General features: G+C 46.3%; 1 protein-coding gene across 1 annotated transcript; it reads right to left on the bottom strand.

The window, feature by feature from the left end:
* Positions 1-12471: 12471 nt before the first annotated feature.
* On the bottom strand, positions 12472-15240 carry LOC125537811 (protein XRI1-like). The gene is made up of 9 exons (XM_048701117.1): positions 14951-15240; positions 14279-14331; positions 14071-14187; positions 13850-13986; positions 13682-13760; positions 13490-13592; positions 13350-13402; positions 13010-13090; positions 12472-12907 (listed from the first exon to the last, which is right to left on the bottom strand). The coding sequence occupies exons 1-9, from the start codon at positions 15019-15021 to the stop codon at positions 12654-12656; spliced, it is 948 nt and encodes a 315-aa protein (XP_048557074.1). The 5' UTR covers positions 15022-15240; the 3' UTR covers positions 12472-12653.
* Positions 15241-17464: the final 2224 nt, after the last annotated feature.

Genomic DNA, 17464 nt, shown 5'->3' on the forward strand with positions numbered 1-17464 from the left:
TGGCAAGGTGACGCCGAGCAAACCGCTAAGACGGCCGAGCAATTGGAGCCCGAGCTAATCACCCCAACGGCCATACAACCAGATGAGGAGATAATCGAGAGCTCGACACTAGAGGAAACCTCTGCAGCCCATGAGATTATGGCAGTAGCCCATAACCACAACCTGGACTGAGCCAATACATGTGTACTTGCTGCACAGGGAGTTGCTCGAAGACCATACAGATGCATCACGAATCGTTCGACGATTGGAAGCATATAAGGTCCATGAGGGGGAACTATACAAACACAGTGTCACTGGCGTGCTCCAATGTTGCATCTCCGAGGAAGAAGGAAAATAACTCCTTTCGGAAATTCATTCCAGTATGTGTGGCCAACATTCAACACCTCGGACTATGGTAAGCAAAGTTTTTCGAGCAGGTTTTTATTGGCCCAATGTGCGAGACAACACACGAGACCTTGTAGATGCATGTGTGGGCTGCCAGCTCTTTGCCAAGCAAAGCCACATGCCAGCCATGGCTCTAAGAACCATTCTGATCACTTGGCTATTCATGGTCTGGGGGGCTGGACATGGTCGGACCACTCCATGGAGGAACAGACAAGAAGAAATACCTCCTGGTCATGGTCAACAAGTTCATAAAATGGATTGAGGCAAAACTTGTGACATCGGCTAAGGCCGAGCTAATGATTAACTTCATCTCTAGAGTAGTACACCATTATGGGATTCCCCACATCATCATTAGATTTAGGACAATGGGTCCAACTTTACCACGAGGTAAAGGAGTGATGCACCAAATAAGGCATTAAGCTTGACTATGCTTCGGTTTACAACCCGCAAACCAATGGTCATATTGGATGAGCAAGTGGCTTAATCTTAAGTGGCATCAAACCTCTCCTGATTCGATCTTCAGAAGAAGTCGACAACAAGTGGGTCAAGGAGCTTCACTCCGTACTATGGGGCTTGCGCACCACAGTGTAACACCCCGGATGTAACTTGCCATATTTGTATTCCAACTCTTGTCATTTTCGGCTCTAAGTTATGATATTTCCTCGTGGTTGGGTTTTGTCTTCGTTTTGCATGTTGTTCATGTCATGCATATCATATCATGTCATCATGTGCATCGCATTTGCATACGTGTTCGTCGCATGCATCCGAGCATTTTCCCCGTTGTCCGTTTTGCATTCCGGCACTCCTACGTCCTCCGGCGCCCCCTTTTTCCTCTTTTCGTGAGCGGGTGTTAAACCTTCTCGGTATGGACCGAGATTTGCCAAGCGGACTTGGTACACCACCGGTAGACCGCCTGTCAAGTTTCGTGCCATTTGGAGTCCGTTTGATACTCCAACGGTTAAATGGGGAACCGTAAAGGCCTCGTGTGTGTTGCAGCCCAACACCCCTCCAAAGTGGCCCAAAACCCATCCAAACCCCCTCCATCCTCTCGGTCGTTCGATCACGATCGCGTGGCCGAAAACCGCACTACATTTGGACTCTCCTAGCTCCCTCTACCTATAAATATGTGCCCCTCCCGGATTTTTCGCGCAGTCTAACCCTAGCCCCGCTCCCTCCCCGCCGTCGGACACGTCCAGACGGCGTCGGACGCATCCGCCGCCACGCCCCAGCCACTCCGGAGCCGCCACGTGGCACCTAGCGAGCCCCCGCGCTGGCGGCCCGCCAGGCCCGGGTCGGCTCCCCCGAGCCCGCGCGCTCCTCCCGCGCCCTGCCGTGTGCCCCGCCGCTGCGCTCTCGTCGCGCCGCCGCCTCGCTCCCTCGCCATCGGCCGCCGCCAGCCATCGCCACCCTGCGCCGCCCCGCTGTCGTCGCGTCAACACGGCATCGTTGCCGGCCGAATCCGGTCGGGCCGGACCGGATCCACCTCCTCTCCGGCCACCTTCCCCTCTCCGGCAAGTTTTCCGGCCAGTTCTCTGGCGAGCCTCGGGATCCGTGCGAGGAACCCATGATTTGAAATCTGAGGTTGACCCCGAGATATTTCTAAGTCTTTTTTCTGCATATTTTCTAGCTCTGTTTATTGCATCATAACTCTGCATCTGTAGCTCCGTTTTGGGCGTGCCTTATATCAAATTGTTCATCTGGATGTGCTCTTCATTTTGCTCCATTGCACCATGCTTGTTTCAGTCCATATTGATGCCCAAATTGTTGATGCAAGAGTGCTATAAAATGTTAGTTCCTATTTCTTAGCAGATCTTGAGCATTTGTCATTTTTGCCATGATTATTGTGTGCTACATATGAGCATGAGCTCCACATGTGTTTTGGGCTATGTCATGCCATCTTTACAGGGGTGTATGACATGTATTTTTGTGATCAATGTGGTGACTAGCACAAGCATGCAAAGTAGCTCTCGTGATGTTGCTGATTTCAGGGACTTAGAATTTCACTATATCATTTCTCTGTTGTTATTTTTATGCCATGTATTCATGTTGCTATAGAGAGATCCATGCTTCTTTTGAGTATGTTCAGTAAGGATGATTTGGATATATGGCTGTGGTCTATCCATCCATGCCCCTGTTTGCATTTATGGAGTACCCTAGCATGACTCAATCTTGCTCTACTTTTGCTATAAAATGTTCCTGGCAGATTGTTTACATGTTAATCAATTTTTCCAAGGTTGTTGTAGTTGATCCATGCATGCTATGAGATTTTTCTTTCCATGGTTAGCTTCTTGATCATGTCTTCTTGCTGGTAGTATGCTTAGTTTGTCATGCAATGCCTTGTGTTGAGTGCATCGAGCTCGCGAACGTGCCTTCATAATTCTGTTTATGCCATGTCCAGTTTTCTGCTAAGTCTGAGTCTGTTAACGAAACTTTCTATGTTTACATGGGTGCCATCATATCTTATGTTCCTTTTTGGCTTATGGTCGGTAAGGGACTTTTGTTATATGCTTTGAGTAGATCCATGCCATGCCTCGTATTGCTATGTTCTGTTCCTGTAGCATGTTGATATCTTGCTCTAAACATGGCTTCTTGATGTTAAATCCTGACATGTTAGTATTTTCACTAAGTCTGTGATGTTGTTATCTTTTGCACTTTTGCCATGCTTGTTTGAACCTGCTATTGTTTGATTTAGCCGTAGCTCAGTGTTCATCTTTTGTCAAGAATCTTGAGTAGATCACTTCCATGTGCTTTGTTGTTATGTTAGAGTGAAGAAGCTTAGTTTCTTGTTGCATTTTAGATGGCATCGTGCTGTTAATCGCAGAATTGTGCCATTCTTGTTTTGCTTGCCATTTGCAAACCGTGCATCCGATTCCGGTGATCTATATATCAATTTAGACCGAAATCAACTCATCTTTCCAGCGGCACGCTTGGTTTGCCAAGTTGAGGCCTGGTTTAATCTTTTCCTTCCGGAGCATGCATATGCATTGCATATCACATCCCGCATATCATGCCATGTTTTGCATCATGTTGCTTGCGCATTGCACCGTGGTTGATTGTTGTTTGCTTTGCTTGTGTTTTTGCCTTGGGTAGAGCCGGGAGACGAGTACATGATCGAGGAACCCGTTGAGTACGCTTACGAGGATCAAGCTTACGTCAACTCGAAGAACTTTGCAGGCAAGATGACCATACCCTCGAAATCACTTCTATCGTTGCTTGCTAGTTGCTCACTCTTTTGCTATGCCGTGATACCTACCACTTGCTTTATCATGCCTCCGATATTGCCATGTCAAGCCTCTAACCCACCTTTCCTAGCAAACCATTGTTTGGCTATGTTACCGCTTTGCTCAGCCCCTCTTATAGCGTTGCTAGTTGCAGGTGAAGATTGGAGTTTGTTCCTTGTTGGAACATGGTTATTGTTGGTTTATCACTATTATATATTGTTTACTTTAATTCACCTATATACTTGGTAAAAGGTGGAAGGCTCGACCTTATGCCTGGTGTTTTGTTCCACTCTTGCCGCCCTAGTTTCCGTCATACCTGTGTTATGTTCCTTGATTTTGCGTTCCTTACGCAGTTGGGTTATAATGGGAACCCCTTGACAGTTCGCCTTGAATAAAACTCCTCCAGCAAGGCCCAACCTTGGTTTTACCATTTGCCACCTAAGCCTTCTTCCCTTGGGTTCGCGGACTCAAGGGTCATCTTTATTTTAACCCCCGGGCTAGTGCTCCTCTGAGTGTTGGTCCAAACTAGAGCACCGTGTGGGGCCGTCCCTTGGTAACTTGGGTTATGTTGGCTCCCGTATGCTTAGCTTATCCGGTGTGCCCTGAGAACGAGATATGTGCAGCTCCTATCAGGATTTGTCGGCACAACGGGTGGTCTTGCTGGTCTTGTTTTACCATTGTCGAAATGTCTTGTAACCGGGACTCCGAGTCTAATCGGGTCATCCTGGGAGAAGGACTATCCTTCGTTGACCGTGAGAGCTTGTGATGGGCTAAGTTGGGTCACCCCTGCAGGGTTTTGAACTTTTGAAAGTCGTGCCCGCGGTTATGGGCAGATGGGAATTTGTTAATATCCGGTTGTAGAAAACCTGACACTTAACTTAATTAAAAAGAATCAACAGTGTGTGTAACCATGAAGGTCTCTTTTCGGCGGAGTCCGAGAAGAGAACACGGTCTCGTGTTATGCTTGAACATAAGTAGTTTTAGGATCAATTCTTGATCTTTATAGTTTCTCTACCATGCTTTGCCTCTCTTATCGCTCTCTTTTGCGTAAGTTAACCACCATATATGCTAGTGCTTGCTGCAGCTCCACCTCACTACCCCCCTTTTCCTACCCATAAGCTTAAATAGTCTTGATCGCGAGGGTGTGAGATTGCTGAGTCCCCGTGACTCAAAGATTACTTCCAAAACCAGATGCGGGTGCCCATGATGCCAGTACAGGGGATGCGACCGAACTCAAGTGGGAGTTCGACGAGGATTCAGGACGTTACTATGTTTCCTTTCCAGACGATCAGTAGTGGAGCCCAGTTGGGGCGATCGGGGATCTATGCATTTGGTGTTGTCTTTATTTTGGTTCCGTAGCCGGACCTTGATTGTATTCTGGATGATGTAATGCTATATTTATGTATTGTGTGAAGTGGCGATTGTAAGCCAACTCTTTATCCCTTTCTTATTCAGTACATGGGATGTGTAAGGATTACCCCTCTTGCGACATGCCTACTATGCGGCTATGCCTCTAAGTCGTGCTCCGACACGTGGGAGATATAGCCGCATCGTGGGTGTTACAAGTTGGTATCTTCACTGATCATAAGAGTCTGAAGTACATCTTCACTCAACCCGACCTCAACCTCAGGCAGACTCATTGGGTCGAGATGATTACAGAGTATAATCCGAGTATTGAATATACTCCAGGAAAGGCCAATGTCATTGCAGACGCTTTGAGCAGAAAGGCTTACTGCAACAGTTTGATTCTCAAGCCCTTCCAACCGGATCTTTGTGAAGCTTTCCACCAACTTAATCTCCAAGTTGTTCCTCAAGGATTTCTTGCCAACCTCCAAGTCTCTCCTACTTTGGAAGATCAAATTCGTGAGGCACAACTTCTTGATGCCATGGTGAAGAAGGTGAAGATTGGGATTGTCAAGAGCCAACCCAAGTACAAGTTCTATCGCCTTGATGAAAAAGATACTCTTTTCTTCGAGGATCGAACTGTGGTTCCTAAGGGTGACCTTCATAAAGTTATTATGAACGAGGCTCACAATTCACTCCTTTCTATTCACCCTGGAAGTACAAAGATGTACCATGACCTCAAGCAGTCGTATTGGTGGACTCGAATGAAGTGCGAGATTGCTCAGTTCGTGAATGAATGTGATGTCTGCAGAAGAGTGAAAGCAGAACACCAACGGCTAGCTGGTCTCCTCCAACCTCTTGTTATTCCAGAATGGAAGTTTAACCATATTGAGATGGACTTTGTGACTGGATTTCCCAAGTCCAAACGTGGAAATGATGCTATATTCGTCGTCATCGACAAGCTCACAAAAGTGGCTCATTTTCTTCCTATCAAAGAATCTATCACAGCAGCTCAGTTGGCAGAGCTATATACCTCCAGGATTGTCTCCTTGCACGGCATTCCGCAATTGATATCTTCAGATCGTGGAAGCATCTTTACTTCTAAGTTCTGGGATTCCTTCCAGAAGGCCATGGGCACCAACATTCACTTCAGCACAGCCTTCCATCCTCAAACTAGTGGACAAATCGAGCGAGTCAATCAAATTCTTGAAGATATGCTCAGGGCTTGTGTCATTTCTTTCGGTATGAAGTGGGAAGATTGTCTGCCATATGTCGAGTTCTCCTACAACAACAGCTTCCAAGCAAGTTCGGGCAAGGCCCCATTCGAGATTCTCTATGGCAGAAAGTGTCGTACTCCTCTTAACTGGTCAGAGACTGGTGAACGCCAACTTCTTGGCAATGACTTGATCACAGAGGCTGAAGAAATGTGCAAATTCATTCGTGAAAATCTCAAATCCATGCAATCGCGCCAGAAGAGTTACTATGATAGCAAGCATCATGACTTGGCTTTCGAGATCGGAGACCATGTATACCTCTGCGTCTCTCCAATGAAAGGTACTCATCACTTTGGTATCAAAGGGAAGCTTGCCCCTAGATACGTGGGTCCTTTCAAGATCATTGGCAAAAGAGGCGATCTCGCCTATCAACTTGAGCTTCCATCCAACTTTGCAAATGTGCACGACGTGTTTCACGTGTCATAGCTTCGCAAGTGTTTCAAGACTCCTAGCCGCACCATCAACTTCGAAGAGATTGACCTCCAAGAAGACATGTATTATCATGAGCATCTCGTTGCTATTCTTGAAGAAACTAAGCGCAAGACTCGCAACAAGTCTATCAAATTCCTGAAAGTGAAGTGGTCACATCATTCCGACCGAGAAGCCACCTAGGAATGCGAGGAGCACCTCCATTCCGAATATCCGGAGTTCTTTCAGTCCTAGATCTTGGGACGAGATCCTTTCGTAGTGGTGGAGTGTTGTAACACCCCGGATGTAACTTGCCATATTTGTATTCCAACTCTTGTCATTTTCGGCTCTAAGTTATGATATTTCCTCGTGGTTGGGTTTTGTCTTCGTTTGCATGTTGTTCATGTCATGCATATCATATCATGTCATCATGTGCATCGCATTTGCATACGTGTTCGTCGCATGCATCCGAGCATTTTCCCTGTTGTCCGTTTTGCATTCCGGCACTCCTACGTCCTCCGGCGCCCCCTTTTTCCTCTTTTCGTGAGCGGGTGTTAAACCTTCTCGGTATGGACCGAGATTTGCCAAGCGGACTTGGTACACCACCGGTAGACCGCCTGTCAAGTTTCGTGCCATTTGGAGTCCGTTTGATACTCCAACGGTTAAATGGGGAACCGTAAAGGCCTCGTGTGTGTTGCAGCCCAACACCCCTCCAAAGTGGCCCAAAACCCATCCAAACCCCCTCCATCCTCTCAGTCGTTCGATCACGATCGCGTGGCCGAAAACCGCACTCCATTTGGACTCTCCTAGCTCCCTCAACCTATAAATATGTGCCCCTCCCGGATTTTTCGCGCAGTCTAACCCTAGCCCCGCTCCCTCTCCGCCGTCGGACACGTCCGGACGGCGTCGGACGCGTCTGCCGCCGCGCCCCAGCCACTCTGGAGCCGCCACGTGGCACCCAGTGAGACCCCCCGCCGCCGGCCCGCCAGGCCCGGGTCGGGTCCCCCAAGCCCGCGCGCTCCTCCCGCGCCCTGCCGCGCGCCCCGCCGCCGAGCTCTCGCCACGCCTCCGCCTCACTCCCTCGCCGCCGGCCATCGCCGCCGCACGTGCCTTCGCCGCCCCGCGCCGCTGCACGGGCATGCCGCCCTGCCGTCGCCGCGTCTCCCCGGCCTCGTCGCCGGCGGATCCGGTCGAGCCGGACCAGATCCACCTCCTCTCCGGCCACCTTCCCCTCTCCGGCGAGTTTTCCTGCCAGTTCTCCGGCGAGCCTCGGGATCCGCACGAGGAACCCTAGATCTGAAATCTGTGGTTGACCCCAAGATATTTCTAATTTTTTTCTGCATATTTTCTAGCTCTGTTCATTGCATCATAACTCCGCATCCGTAGCTCCGTTTTGGGCGTGCCTTATATCAAATTGTTCATCTGGATGTGCTCTTAATTTTGTTCCATTGCACTATGCTTGTTTGAGTCCATCTTGATGCCCAAATTGTTGATGCAAGAGTGCTATAAAATGTTAGTTCCTGTTTCTTAGTAGATCTTGAGCATTTGTCATTTTGGCCATGATTATTGTGTGTTGCATATGAGCATGAGCTCTACATGTGTTTTGGGCTATGTCATGCTATCTTTACAGGGGTGTATGCCATGTATTTTTGTGATTAATGTGGTGACTAGCACAAGCATGCAAAGTAGCTCTCGTGATGTTGCTGATTTCAGGGACTTTGAATTTCACTAAGTCATTTCCCTGTTGTTATTTTTATGCCATGTATTTATGTTGCTACAGAGAGATCCATGATTCTTTCGAGTATGTTCAGTAAGGATGATTTGGAGATATGGTTGTGCTCTATCCATCCATGCCCCTGTTTGAATTTATGAAGTACCCTAGCATGACTCAATCTTGCTCTACTTTTGCTATAAAATGTTCCTGGCAGATTGTTTACATGTTAATCAATTTTGCCAAGGTTGTTGTAGTTGATCCATGCATGCTATGAGATTGTTCTTGCCATGTTTAGCTTCTTGATCATGTCTTCTTGCTGGTAGTATGCTTAGTTTGTCATGCAATGCGTTGTGTTGAGTACATCGAGCTCGCGAACGTTCCTTCATAATTCTGTTTATGCCATGTCCAGTTTTCTGCTAAGTCTGAATCTGTTAACGGAACTTGCTATGTTTACATGGGTGCCAGCATATCTTATGATCCTTTTTGGCTTATGGTCAGTAAGGGACTTTTGTTATATGCTTTGAGTAGATTCATGCAATGCCTTGTATTGCTATGTTCTGTTCCTGTAGCATGTTGATATCTTGCTCTAAACGTGGCTTCCTGATGTTAAATCCTGACATGTTAGTATTTTCACTAGGTCTGTGATGTTGTCATCTTTTGCACTTTTGCCATGCTTGTTTGAACCTGCTATTGTGTGATTTAGCCGTAGCTCAATGTTCATCTTTTGTCAAGCATCTTGAGTAGATCACTTCCATGTGCTTTGTTGTTATGTTAGAGTGCAGTAGCTTAGTTTCTTATTGCATATTAGATGACATCATGCTGTTAATCGCAGAATTGTGCCATTCTTGTTTTGTTTGCCATTTGCAAACCGTGCATCCGATTCCGGTGCTCATTATATCGATTTTGACCAAAATCAACTCATATTTCCAGCGGCACGCTTGGTTTGCCAAGTTGAGGCCTGGTTCAATCTTTTCCTTCCGGAGCATGCATATGCATTGCATATCACATCCCGCATATCATGCCATGTTTTGCATCATGTTGCTTGCGCATTGCACCGTGGTTGATTGTTGTTTCCTTTGCTTGTGTTCTTGCCTTGGGTAGAGTTGGGAGATGAGTACGTGATCGAGGAACCCATTGAGTACGCTTACGAGGATCAAGCTTACGTCAACTCGGAGAACTTTGCAGGCAAGATGACCATACCCTCGAAATCACTTCTATCTTTGCTTGCTAGTTGCTCGCTCTTTTGCTATGCCGCGATACCTACCACTTGCTTTATCATGCCTCCCATATTGCCATGTCAAGCCTCTAACCCACCTTTCCTAGCAAACCATTGTTTGGCTATGTTATCGCTTTGCTCAGCCCCTCTTATAGCGTTGCTAGTTGCAGGTGAAGATTGGAGTTTGTTCCTTGTTGGAACATGGTTATTGTTGGGATATCACTATTATATATTGTTTACTTTAATGCACCTATATACTTGGTAAAGGGTGGAAGGCTCGGCCTTATGCCTGGTGTTTTGTTCCACTCTTGCCGTCCTAGTTTCCGTCATATCGGTGTTATGTTCCTTGATTTTGCGTTCCTTACGTGGTTGGGTTATAATGGGAACTCCTTGACAGTTCGCCTTGAATAAAACTCCTCCAGCAAGGCCCAACCTTGGTTTTACCATTTGCCACCTAAGCTTTTTCCCTTGGGTTCCGCGGACTCAAGGGTCATCTTTATTTTAACCCCCAGGTCAGTGCTCCTCTCAGTGTTGCTCCAAACTAGAGCACCGTGCGGGGCCGTCCCTTGGCAACTTGGGTTACGTTGGCTCCCGTATGCTTAGCTTATCTGGTGTGCCCTGAGAACGAGATATGTGCAGCTCCTATCGGGATTTGTCGGCACAGCGGGTGGTCTTGCTGGTCTTGTTTTACCATTGTCGAAATGTCTTGTAACCGGGATTCCGAGTCTGATCGGGTCGTCCTGAGAGAAGGAATATCCTTCGTTGACCGTGAGAGTTTGTGATGGGCTAAGTTGGGACACCCCTGCAGGGTTTTAAACTTTTGAAAGCCGTGCCCGCGGTTATGGGAAGATGGGAACTTGTTAATATCCGGTTGTAGAAAACCTGACACTTAACTTAATTAAAAAGAATCAACAGCGTGTGTAACCGTGATGGTCTCTTTTCGGTGGAGTCCGGGAAGAGAACACGGTCTCGTGTTATGCTTGAACGTAAGTGGTTTTAGGATCACTTCTTGATCTTTATAGTTTCTCGACCGTGCTTTGCCTCTCTTCTCGCTCTCATTTGCGTAAGTTAGCCACCATATATGCTAGTGCTTGCTGCAGCTCCACCTCACTACCCCCTTTTCCTACCCATAAGCTTAAATAGTCTTGATCGCGAGGGTGTGAGATTGCCGAGTCCCCGTGACTCACAGATTACTTCCAAAACCAGATGCAGGTGCCGATGATGCCAGTACAGGGGATGCGACCGAACTCAAGTGGGAGTTCGACAAGGATTCAGGACGTTACTATGTTTCCTTTCCAGACGATCAGTAGTGGAGCCCAGTTGGGGCGATCGGGGATCTATGCATTTGGGGTTGTCTTTATTTTGGTTCCGTAGTCGGACCTTGATTGTATTCTGGATGATGTAATGATATATTTATGTATTGTTTGAAGTGGCGATTGTAAGCCAACTCTTGCGACATGGGATGTGTAAAGATTACCCCTCTTGCGACATGCCTACTATGCGGCTATGCCTCTAAGTCGTGCTCCGACACGTGGGAGATATAGCCGCATCATGGGTGTTACACACACCTACAAGATCCACGGGCTATACTCCATTCTTCATGGTTTACGATGCCCGAGGCCATACTCCCTAGCAACCTCATTCACGACGCACCTCGAGTATGCATGTATGAGGAAAAGGAAAGCCGAGCATAGTTGGCAACATGACCTTTTTTTGAAAGGAAGACTGTAAGGGAGGCCCCTACAGTATAATTGGTGTAACAAACCCAAATTGCAAATACCATGCCTTGAACCTGGGTGGGTGGGAAGGCATCAACCCCTTCCCACCACTAGGCTATGCCTTAGTATGCTTGGCAACATGACCTTGACGCCTTGGACGAGGAACGGGATGTCGCCCGAGCACGCTCAACCTTTTACGAACAACAGGCACTCTCCATCTATACACTGGAGCCATCTATGATCAATTTGAGACCGTAATTGATAAAATAAATGGAGAAAAAGGAAAAAGAAATACCGTTAGGGCAATTGTTGAACACCTTGCATGCGGAGGGGGTCAGAGCCACGGCGACGGAGTGCCCGACTAGGACTGGACGCGGAGGAGGCCGGCGATGGTCCCTAGCAGTCTGCATCGGCAATTACCGGGCTCGCCGATGCTGCATGGGAGCTGGAGGAAGCAACGAGTTTGGCCATGGCGGCGGTAAAGTAGGCTAATTCCGGTCTCCTCGACTAGCGTGGGGTCACGCACAGGGCTCATACGTCATCTCTGAGCTCGGACGGCCCCATCCTGACCAAATTGGGGCTTGGCGGTGACGACAAAATCGATTAATTTTGGCACCGATGAGGGATGAGGTGGGGGAGAGGGCGGTGAGGCTGGGGAGAGGGGGTGGGGATGCAAATGACGGCGCAAGGCCAAAAGGGACGCTCGAGTTAGCCTAAATTTGTTGAGACTTCGTGTTTTCTCAAAGCAAAAATACTCCCTCCATCCTTTAAAGAGTGTACTTCCAACTTTGTTGGAGAGTCAAACCATCTCAAAGTTTGACCATGTTTGTGCAAAAGTATATCAATGTTTGTGAAATTAAATATTGTTCTAGGGATTAATGACTTTTGGGGGAAGAGCTAGACATGCTCTAAGTACTCATGCTTCATTTTTTTTCATGACTGGAAATCAACTTTATTTCGAATTAATTCCCCCGGTGCAATTCTGGTTCTCACCAGGGCCACTCAAATTTAAGATCTCATAGTGATCAAGCCGATACCATAATTTGAATGTTGAACCATCAGGCAATTTTCAGGAGACCATAAGAACATGAAAGAGAAGTAAAAGTAGGAGCTAATTCTTAACTCAAATTTCCATATATATATATATATATATATATATATATATATATATATATCATTAGCCGCATGCCACTAAAATACACCACAGATGAATGCTGAATCATGGAACAAAGAGTTGGCCATCCACAGTAACTCTGAACACATGGCACAAAAATTGTGACCAAGAAAAATCGAAATGCTATAGAGGCCTGCACAAGAAGACCAAATTCTTGAAAGCAATCGAGGGAATGGCTGTTAAATAAGTTGTAATAATTCTCAGCCCTTGGTTCTTAGTATTGTGATGCTGCCTTTCCCACCTTCTGTTCTGATTCTTGTCTTGCCAATGACGGGCTTCCCAGAGAAAGCTGAAGTTTCCAGGATTTCTGGAGGCTTCTTTGGAGGAGCATGGATGCGCTGATTTATATCCTTGAGAGTGACATCTCCTTCTTCCCAAGATGGTTTGATAAGGGTAAAAGGGTATGCTATAGATGTAGTTACATTTTGCTTCGCCTTGATCATCGAGCTTCCTCCTAATAGGGAAGCAAAGCCAAATGATCAACATATATATTACTAGAGGTTCAAGTGTGTAAGGTAAGTTGATGAATAATAAGGTACTACCAAAACTTAAATACCTTTAGATACTTTGAGTGTAGAAAGTTTCCTAGTCTCATGCATTATGAGACTTTCTGTCACCGGAGCAATCTCACTTGTTCCTGTCATAGATAGAAAGAAAAGTAAATAGCTGGACAAAGCTACAGAAATTTTGTTTTAGCAAGTCACTATGATTGCCAAACAACAGCAAGTTGCACCAATTGCAAAGAAGATACAAACAGAATACTCTTTACAAACATTTCTAGGAAAAATACTGACAATATGGCGAATATATGCATAGACTGGAAACCCTGACAGAAACATTGGATGAAACTTTTTTAAGATCTCAAAGATGGCATAGAAAATGTGCTTTGTACCGACCTGGCACATCGGTTTGACAACCAATGTATGTAACGCTCTCCTGGCTAGAAGGCCTACAAACAAAATATGAACTTGTCATGATTCAAAAAGAATGTGAACTAAAAGCAAATTGGCTTTAACGGAACCAGATAGGAACTAACATTTGATCAGGCGTGTAGTAGATAGTAGCTCCTTCAGAGTAATTATCCAATTGATTATCTGATGGCTCGTAGGATGCTCCATTAGACAAGGAACTGAACTTATCTGATACAAAAATATCCATTCAGCAAACAGAAAAGGCATGGCAGTAGGTAGCTGCTGGACAATAAGCCATATGTGGTAAAAGATTGAACCTAAATCATCTGAATTGAGCTGCATATTCCAGTTTAAACTCTGTGGTTCATCAGTGCAAAGCAATGAAGTCTCTGCTACCTGAGATATTGATCAACAAAGGACGCAATAGTGTAAGCAATAGCAAAAAATAGACGAACTTCGAACATAGCCAGCTAGTAGTGAACCACCTCAGATGTCACAAAATTAGAACACATTTCATGATCACCAACTTCTGGCTGATTAACCTCAGAAGGGTACTCCAACACGCGTCGCCGCTTTGATTCCCGAGACTCCTCCAGGTCTAGTGTCTCCTTGCAAGTGATATCTGGCACAAGTAACCTTATTCCTTTAAGCAAAACTTCAAGAGTAATATAGTGCCGATAATTCTCTGAAAAAAGAAGTTTCCTACCCCCAATATCAAAGAAGGCCCGGCAGTCTCGCAGAGGAGTTTGATTTCCCAGTAATCCAAGTAGCTCATCATCATCATCATCTCGGTTGAGGCAATCCCACACGAACTTAGCAACATCTTTTGAGAAAATAATAATAATGATACAGTAAGTCCAAAAAATAATCGGCAGTTCTGACATGGATGTTGGTTATGGGTTTGAGCGATGTACCATGATTTCCATCACTAGGTTCGCCATGCTCCTTCTCTTGCCAATCCCACAGACTGCAGAAAGCAATATGAGATCAGGCATAAGTTCAACTAATGTAATACATTGAAATAGTTGTGAAATTTCGGACGAGTACTCAGTTCTGTGGACAGTCGAGACATGGTTTAGTTTCAGTTGCACAAACGTAAAAAACACGCCACGAAGAATGACCAATCCAGCATCAGTATGCTCCCATTTCGACCCCTCAGAGCCAAGAATATCTCGATCCAGTTTTAAACACACAAACTTTACACAATCCTCCTATTATCTCATTTGCATCAAAAGCAACAGCAGGAGCGTGCATCGGTGCAGGAGGACGCCCCAATCGAACAAAGTAAATCGAGTTCGACACTCCATAGACACCAACGGGGCACCTAAGGATCTTCTAATCTAGCAAATCGACGGCAAGATCCCTCTATTTTCGGATCGGCAGAAGGAGCAGCCACGGAACTCCCGAAATCCCCATTACGCCCAGCAGATTCTAGTCCCTCATGCCCATGCTAGTCCCAAGACCCTACCAAACCCCAGTTGATCCCCTCCATCCAACAAATCCTCGAAACCGCCCGAGAAATCACAGCGCGAGAACCGGCGCGACCGCAACCGACAACAGGAACCCGCACCCCCCGCAACACGCACATTTGGTTGTTGCCGTCGCCATCGCCGGATGCGCCGCCTCCGCCTCCGCCTCCGTCGCGGCGCGGGTCCATCGGCCCCGGAAGGCCTGCCCCGACTAGCCGTTGCGACGGGACCCCCCCTCCCCTCCCTCTCCTTTGACTCTAGTGGACGGGGAGACAGACAGAAACACTGCTCCTCCGCTGTCTACTCGATTCCGCAGCGGCTCGGGTAGCGCCGCATTTGTAGTCCGAGAGACCGAGGTGGGAGAGAGAGAGAGAAAGGGCAGAAAGAAAGTACTAGAAAGAAATGCGGAATGGAAAATTCGGTGGGCACGAGCGGGGCCGGGTGGGCTGCCTGCCGAAGAGGCCGTTAGCCCTGGGTGTTGGCGCCGTTTTGCCACCTTTGCGTTTGTTGTCGCACGGCTAGCAGAACAGTGATGGCATTGCCAAAATGCCAAAGCCCGGGCCAGGGATTTGGCAAGGTCCAGCTAGCTACAGCATTATTTTTTCTTCAAGTTTTTCGCCAGCTCGTTTCCATTGGCTGTATACTTTAATACTTGCCCTTCGTTTGTTGAAAAAGAAAACGCACCGTTCGTTTGCTAGCGCATCGCACACTCACATAAGTAAAATGCAAATTAGCATCCATCTTTTGCTGGTGGTAACGAGACCATGGACAGCCAACTACACGATTGTTTGATAATGTGACCCAACCGTCTGCTAAGTTACCAAATGCACACCAAGTGCTTGGTGGACATGGGTCAAGAAAAATGTTCTAGTGCAATCCTAAAATGTAGATTAAATGGTCCCCCCCAAAAAGAGGGGTTGTGGGTCAGACCATTTGGTAAATTATACCCTGCCATGTTATTGTTGGGAATACACAAGCAAGCACTCGGTTCCTATCCAATGGCATGACATGTCCAGGAGAGGAAGGAAGAAAGCGGAGGCAAACGAATGAAAGACGGAGAAACATGAGAGGGAGGAGGGAAGAAAGCTTACCTGCGTGTCAAAGCCAACAATGACGGCCACCGTTTGGAGCAATCCACGAGGTGGTGGCGCCGACAATAAGGTGGCAAGGCATCGTGGCTGAAGGGGTGATAGGCTCCAAGTCGGGCTAAGGAGATGTCTGACCGAGGCATGGCAGTGGCCTGATCCGATGTCACCATTCGCCGGATCTAGGGGGCAAATGCATACACGGTGAGGAGGGGAGAAGAGCGTTGCGCATGTGGGAAAGAAGAATATGACCGCTATCCCTTTGTTGTGTGGGCATGGTTAAGTGTATGGTAGTGCAAACTGCTATTTCGACGGTGTGTTTTTCTAGTACAAATAGTGGTTATGTAGGTTCCTTGCAAATGGGGAGAGAGATAATGCTGCAATGTCATGCAAACTTGACCAGAATAAACCTTCAAGCTACACTTAGCAAGATTGAAAAGAATATGAAGGAAAAATTCCAGTGCTACCACCTATATCTTGTGGAGAGGGGGGGGGGCTAATTGCCGAAACCAACAAATATGTGGTGCTACATTTATGACCTTCCTTTTATGCTAACTCTATTTTTGGCGATTTTCATTCTTTTTGGTGACTTCTGAAAATTATGGTACCAACTTCAAAAAATCTTGCCCCAATTTTTGGAATTTGAAACTTTCATGAGTTTTGAAATTTTGAACTTTCCAAAATTTAACATTTCGAGTATGAAATTTTAGAGATATTTAAAATTCAAAACTATGAATTCCCAAAATTAAATAATTGTGAACTTCCAAAAATTTAAAATTCAAAAAATGGAGCTTTCAAATTTTAGAACTATTTTGCGGGGAAAAGGCTGAAAGAAAAAATGGTCACATGTGTGGACCCTTCCTTGTGGTATGCAACCAAATCAGTTACACATAGCTCACCCCCCCCCCCACACACACACATGTCCCTACGTCACCTCCTAAGTTACTGACAAGACCCGGTAGCACGTTGCTCCCGGCGGCCAGCTATAACATGCTATGAAAATTCAAAAAGCTCCAAAAATATGAAAACACATAACCAAGATGTATGCATCATGCCATGCAAATTCAAATGAATATTCCATCGGAAAATGCTTAAACGGGAAAGACAACTTTTGAAACTCATGTTCTTTTGTCTTCATCGAAGTATTCGTAGGCTTGGCCACATGGAGGTGTCAATGTAACCTCTCTTGACTACACATAGAGATACTTCTTTTTCTTTGCAAAAGAGCACCTGACTCAATATATTAGAAATCTATCATTACAGAAACACCCTAGCAAAAAAAATAATGCAAGTAAGCCCTTGGGGAACCATCTATTGTTAACCACTACAACTAGTAGATGGCATGCTACATCCACCTCTCTCCTTTTGCTAGAGCCGGCCTGCCGTTTTTTCATGGATAGGAAATCATTAATACTTCATCATGTTGGGTTGGTATCCTAGGGTTGAAGCTATCGATGGATCTATAGAGGCTGCCAAAATCATCCCGAGCACCATAACTCACAAATCCGCCATGATTCTCTACGGAGACAAAGAAGGGAATATCCAC

The sequence above is a fragment of the Triticum urartu genome, chromosome 2 (assembly GCF_003073215.2).
Source record: "Triticum urartu cultivar G1812 chromosome 2, Tu2.1, whole genome shotgun sequence".
Lineage (NCBI taxonomy): Eukaryota > Viridiplantae > Streptophyta > Magnoliopsida > Poales > Poaceae > Triticum > Triticum urartu.

Bases quoted from the DNA above. Each gene is read 5' to 3' on its own strand.
- LOC125537811 (XM_048701117.1), bottom strand. From the start codon at position 15,021: ATGGACCCGCGCCGCGACGGAGGCGGAGGCGGAGGCGGCGCATCCGGC. The intron at 14,188-14,278 runs GTACATCGCTCA...TTTTCTCAAAAG, and splicing joins ACCTAGTGATGGAAATCATG to ATGTTGCTAAGTTCGTGTGG. The intron at 13,761-13,849 runs GTGGTTCACTAC...TCAATATCTCAG, and splicing joins CTAATTTTGTGACATCTGAG to GTAGCAGAGACTTCATTGCT.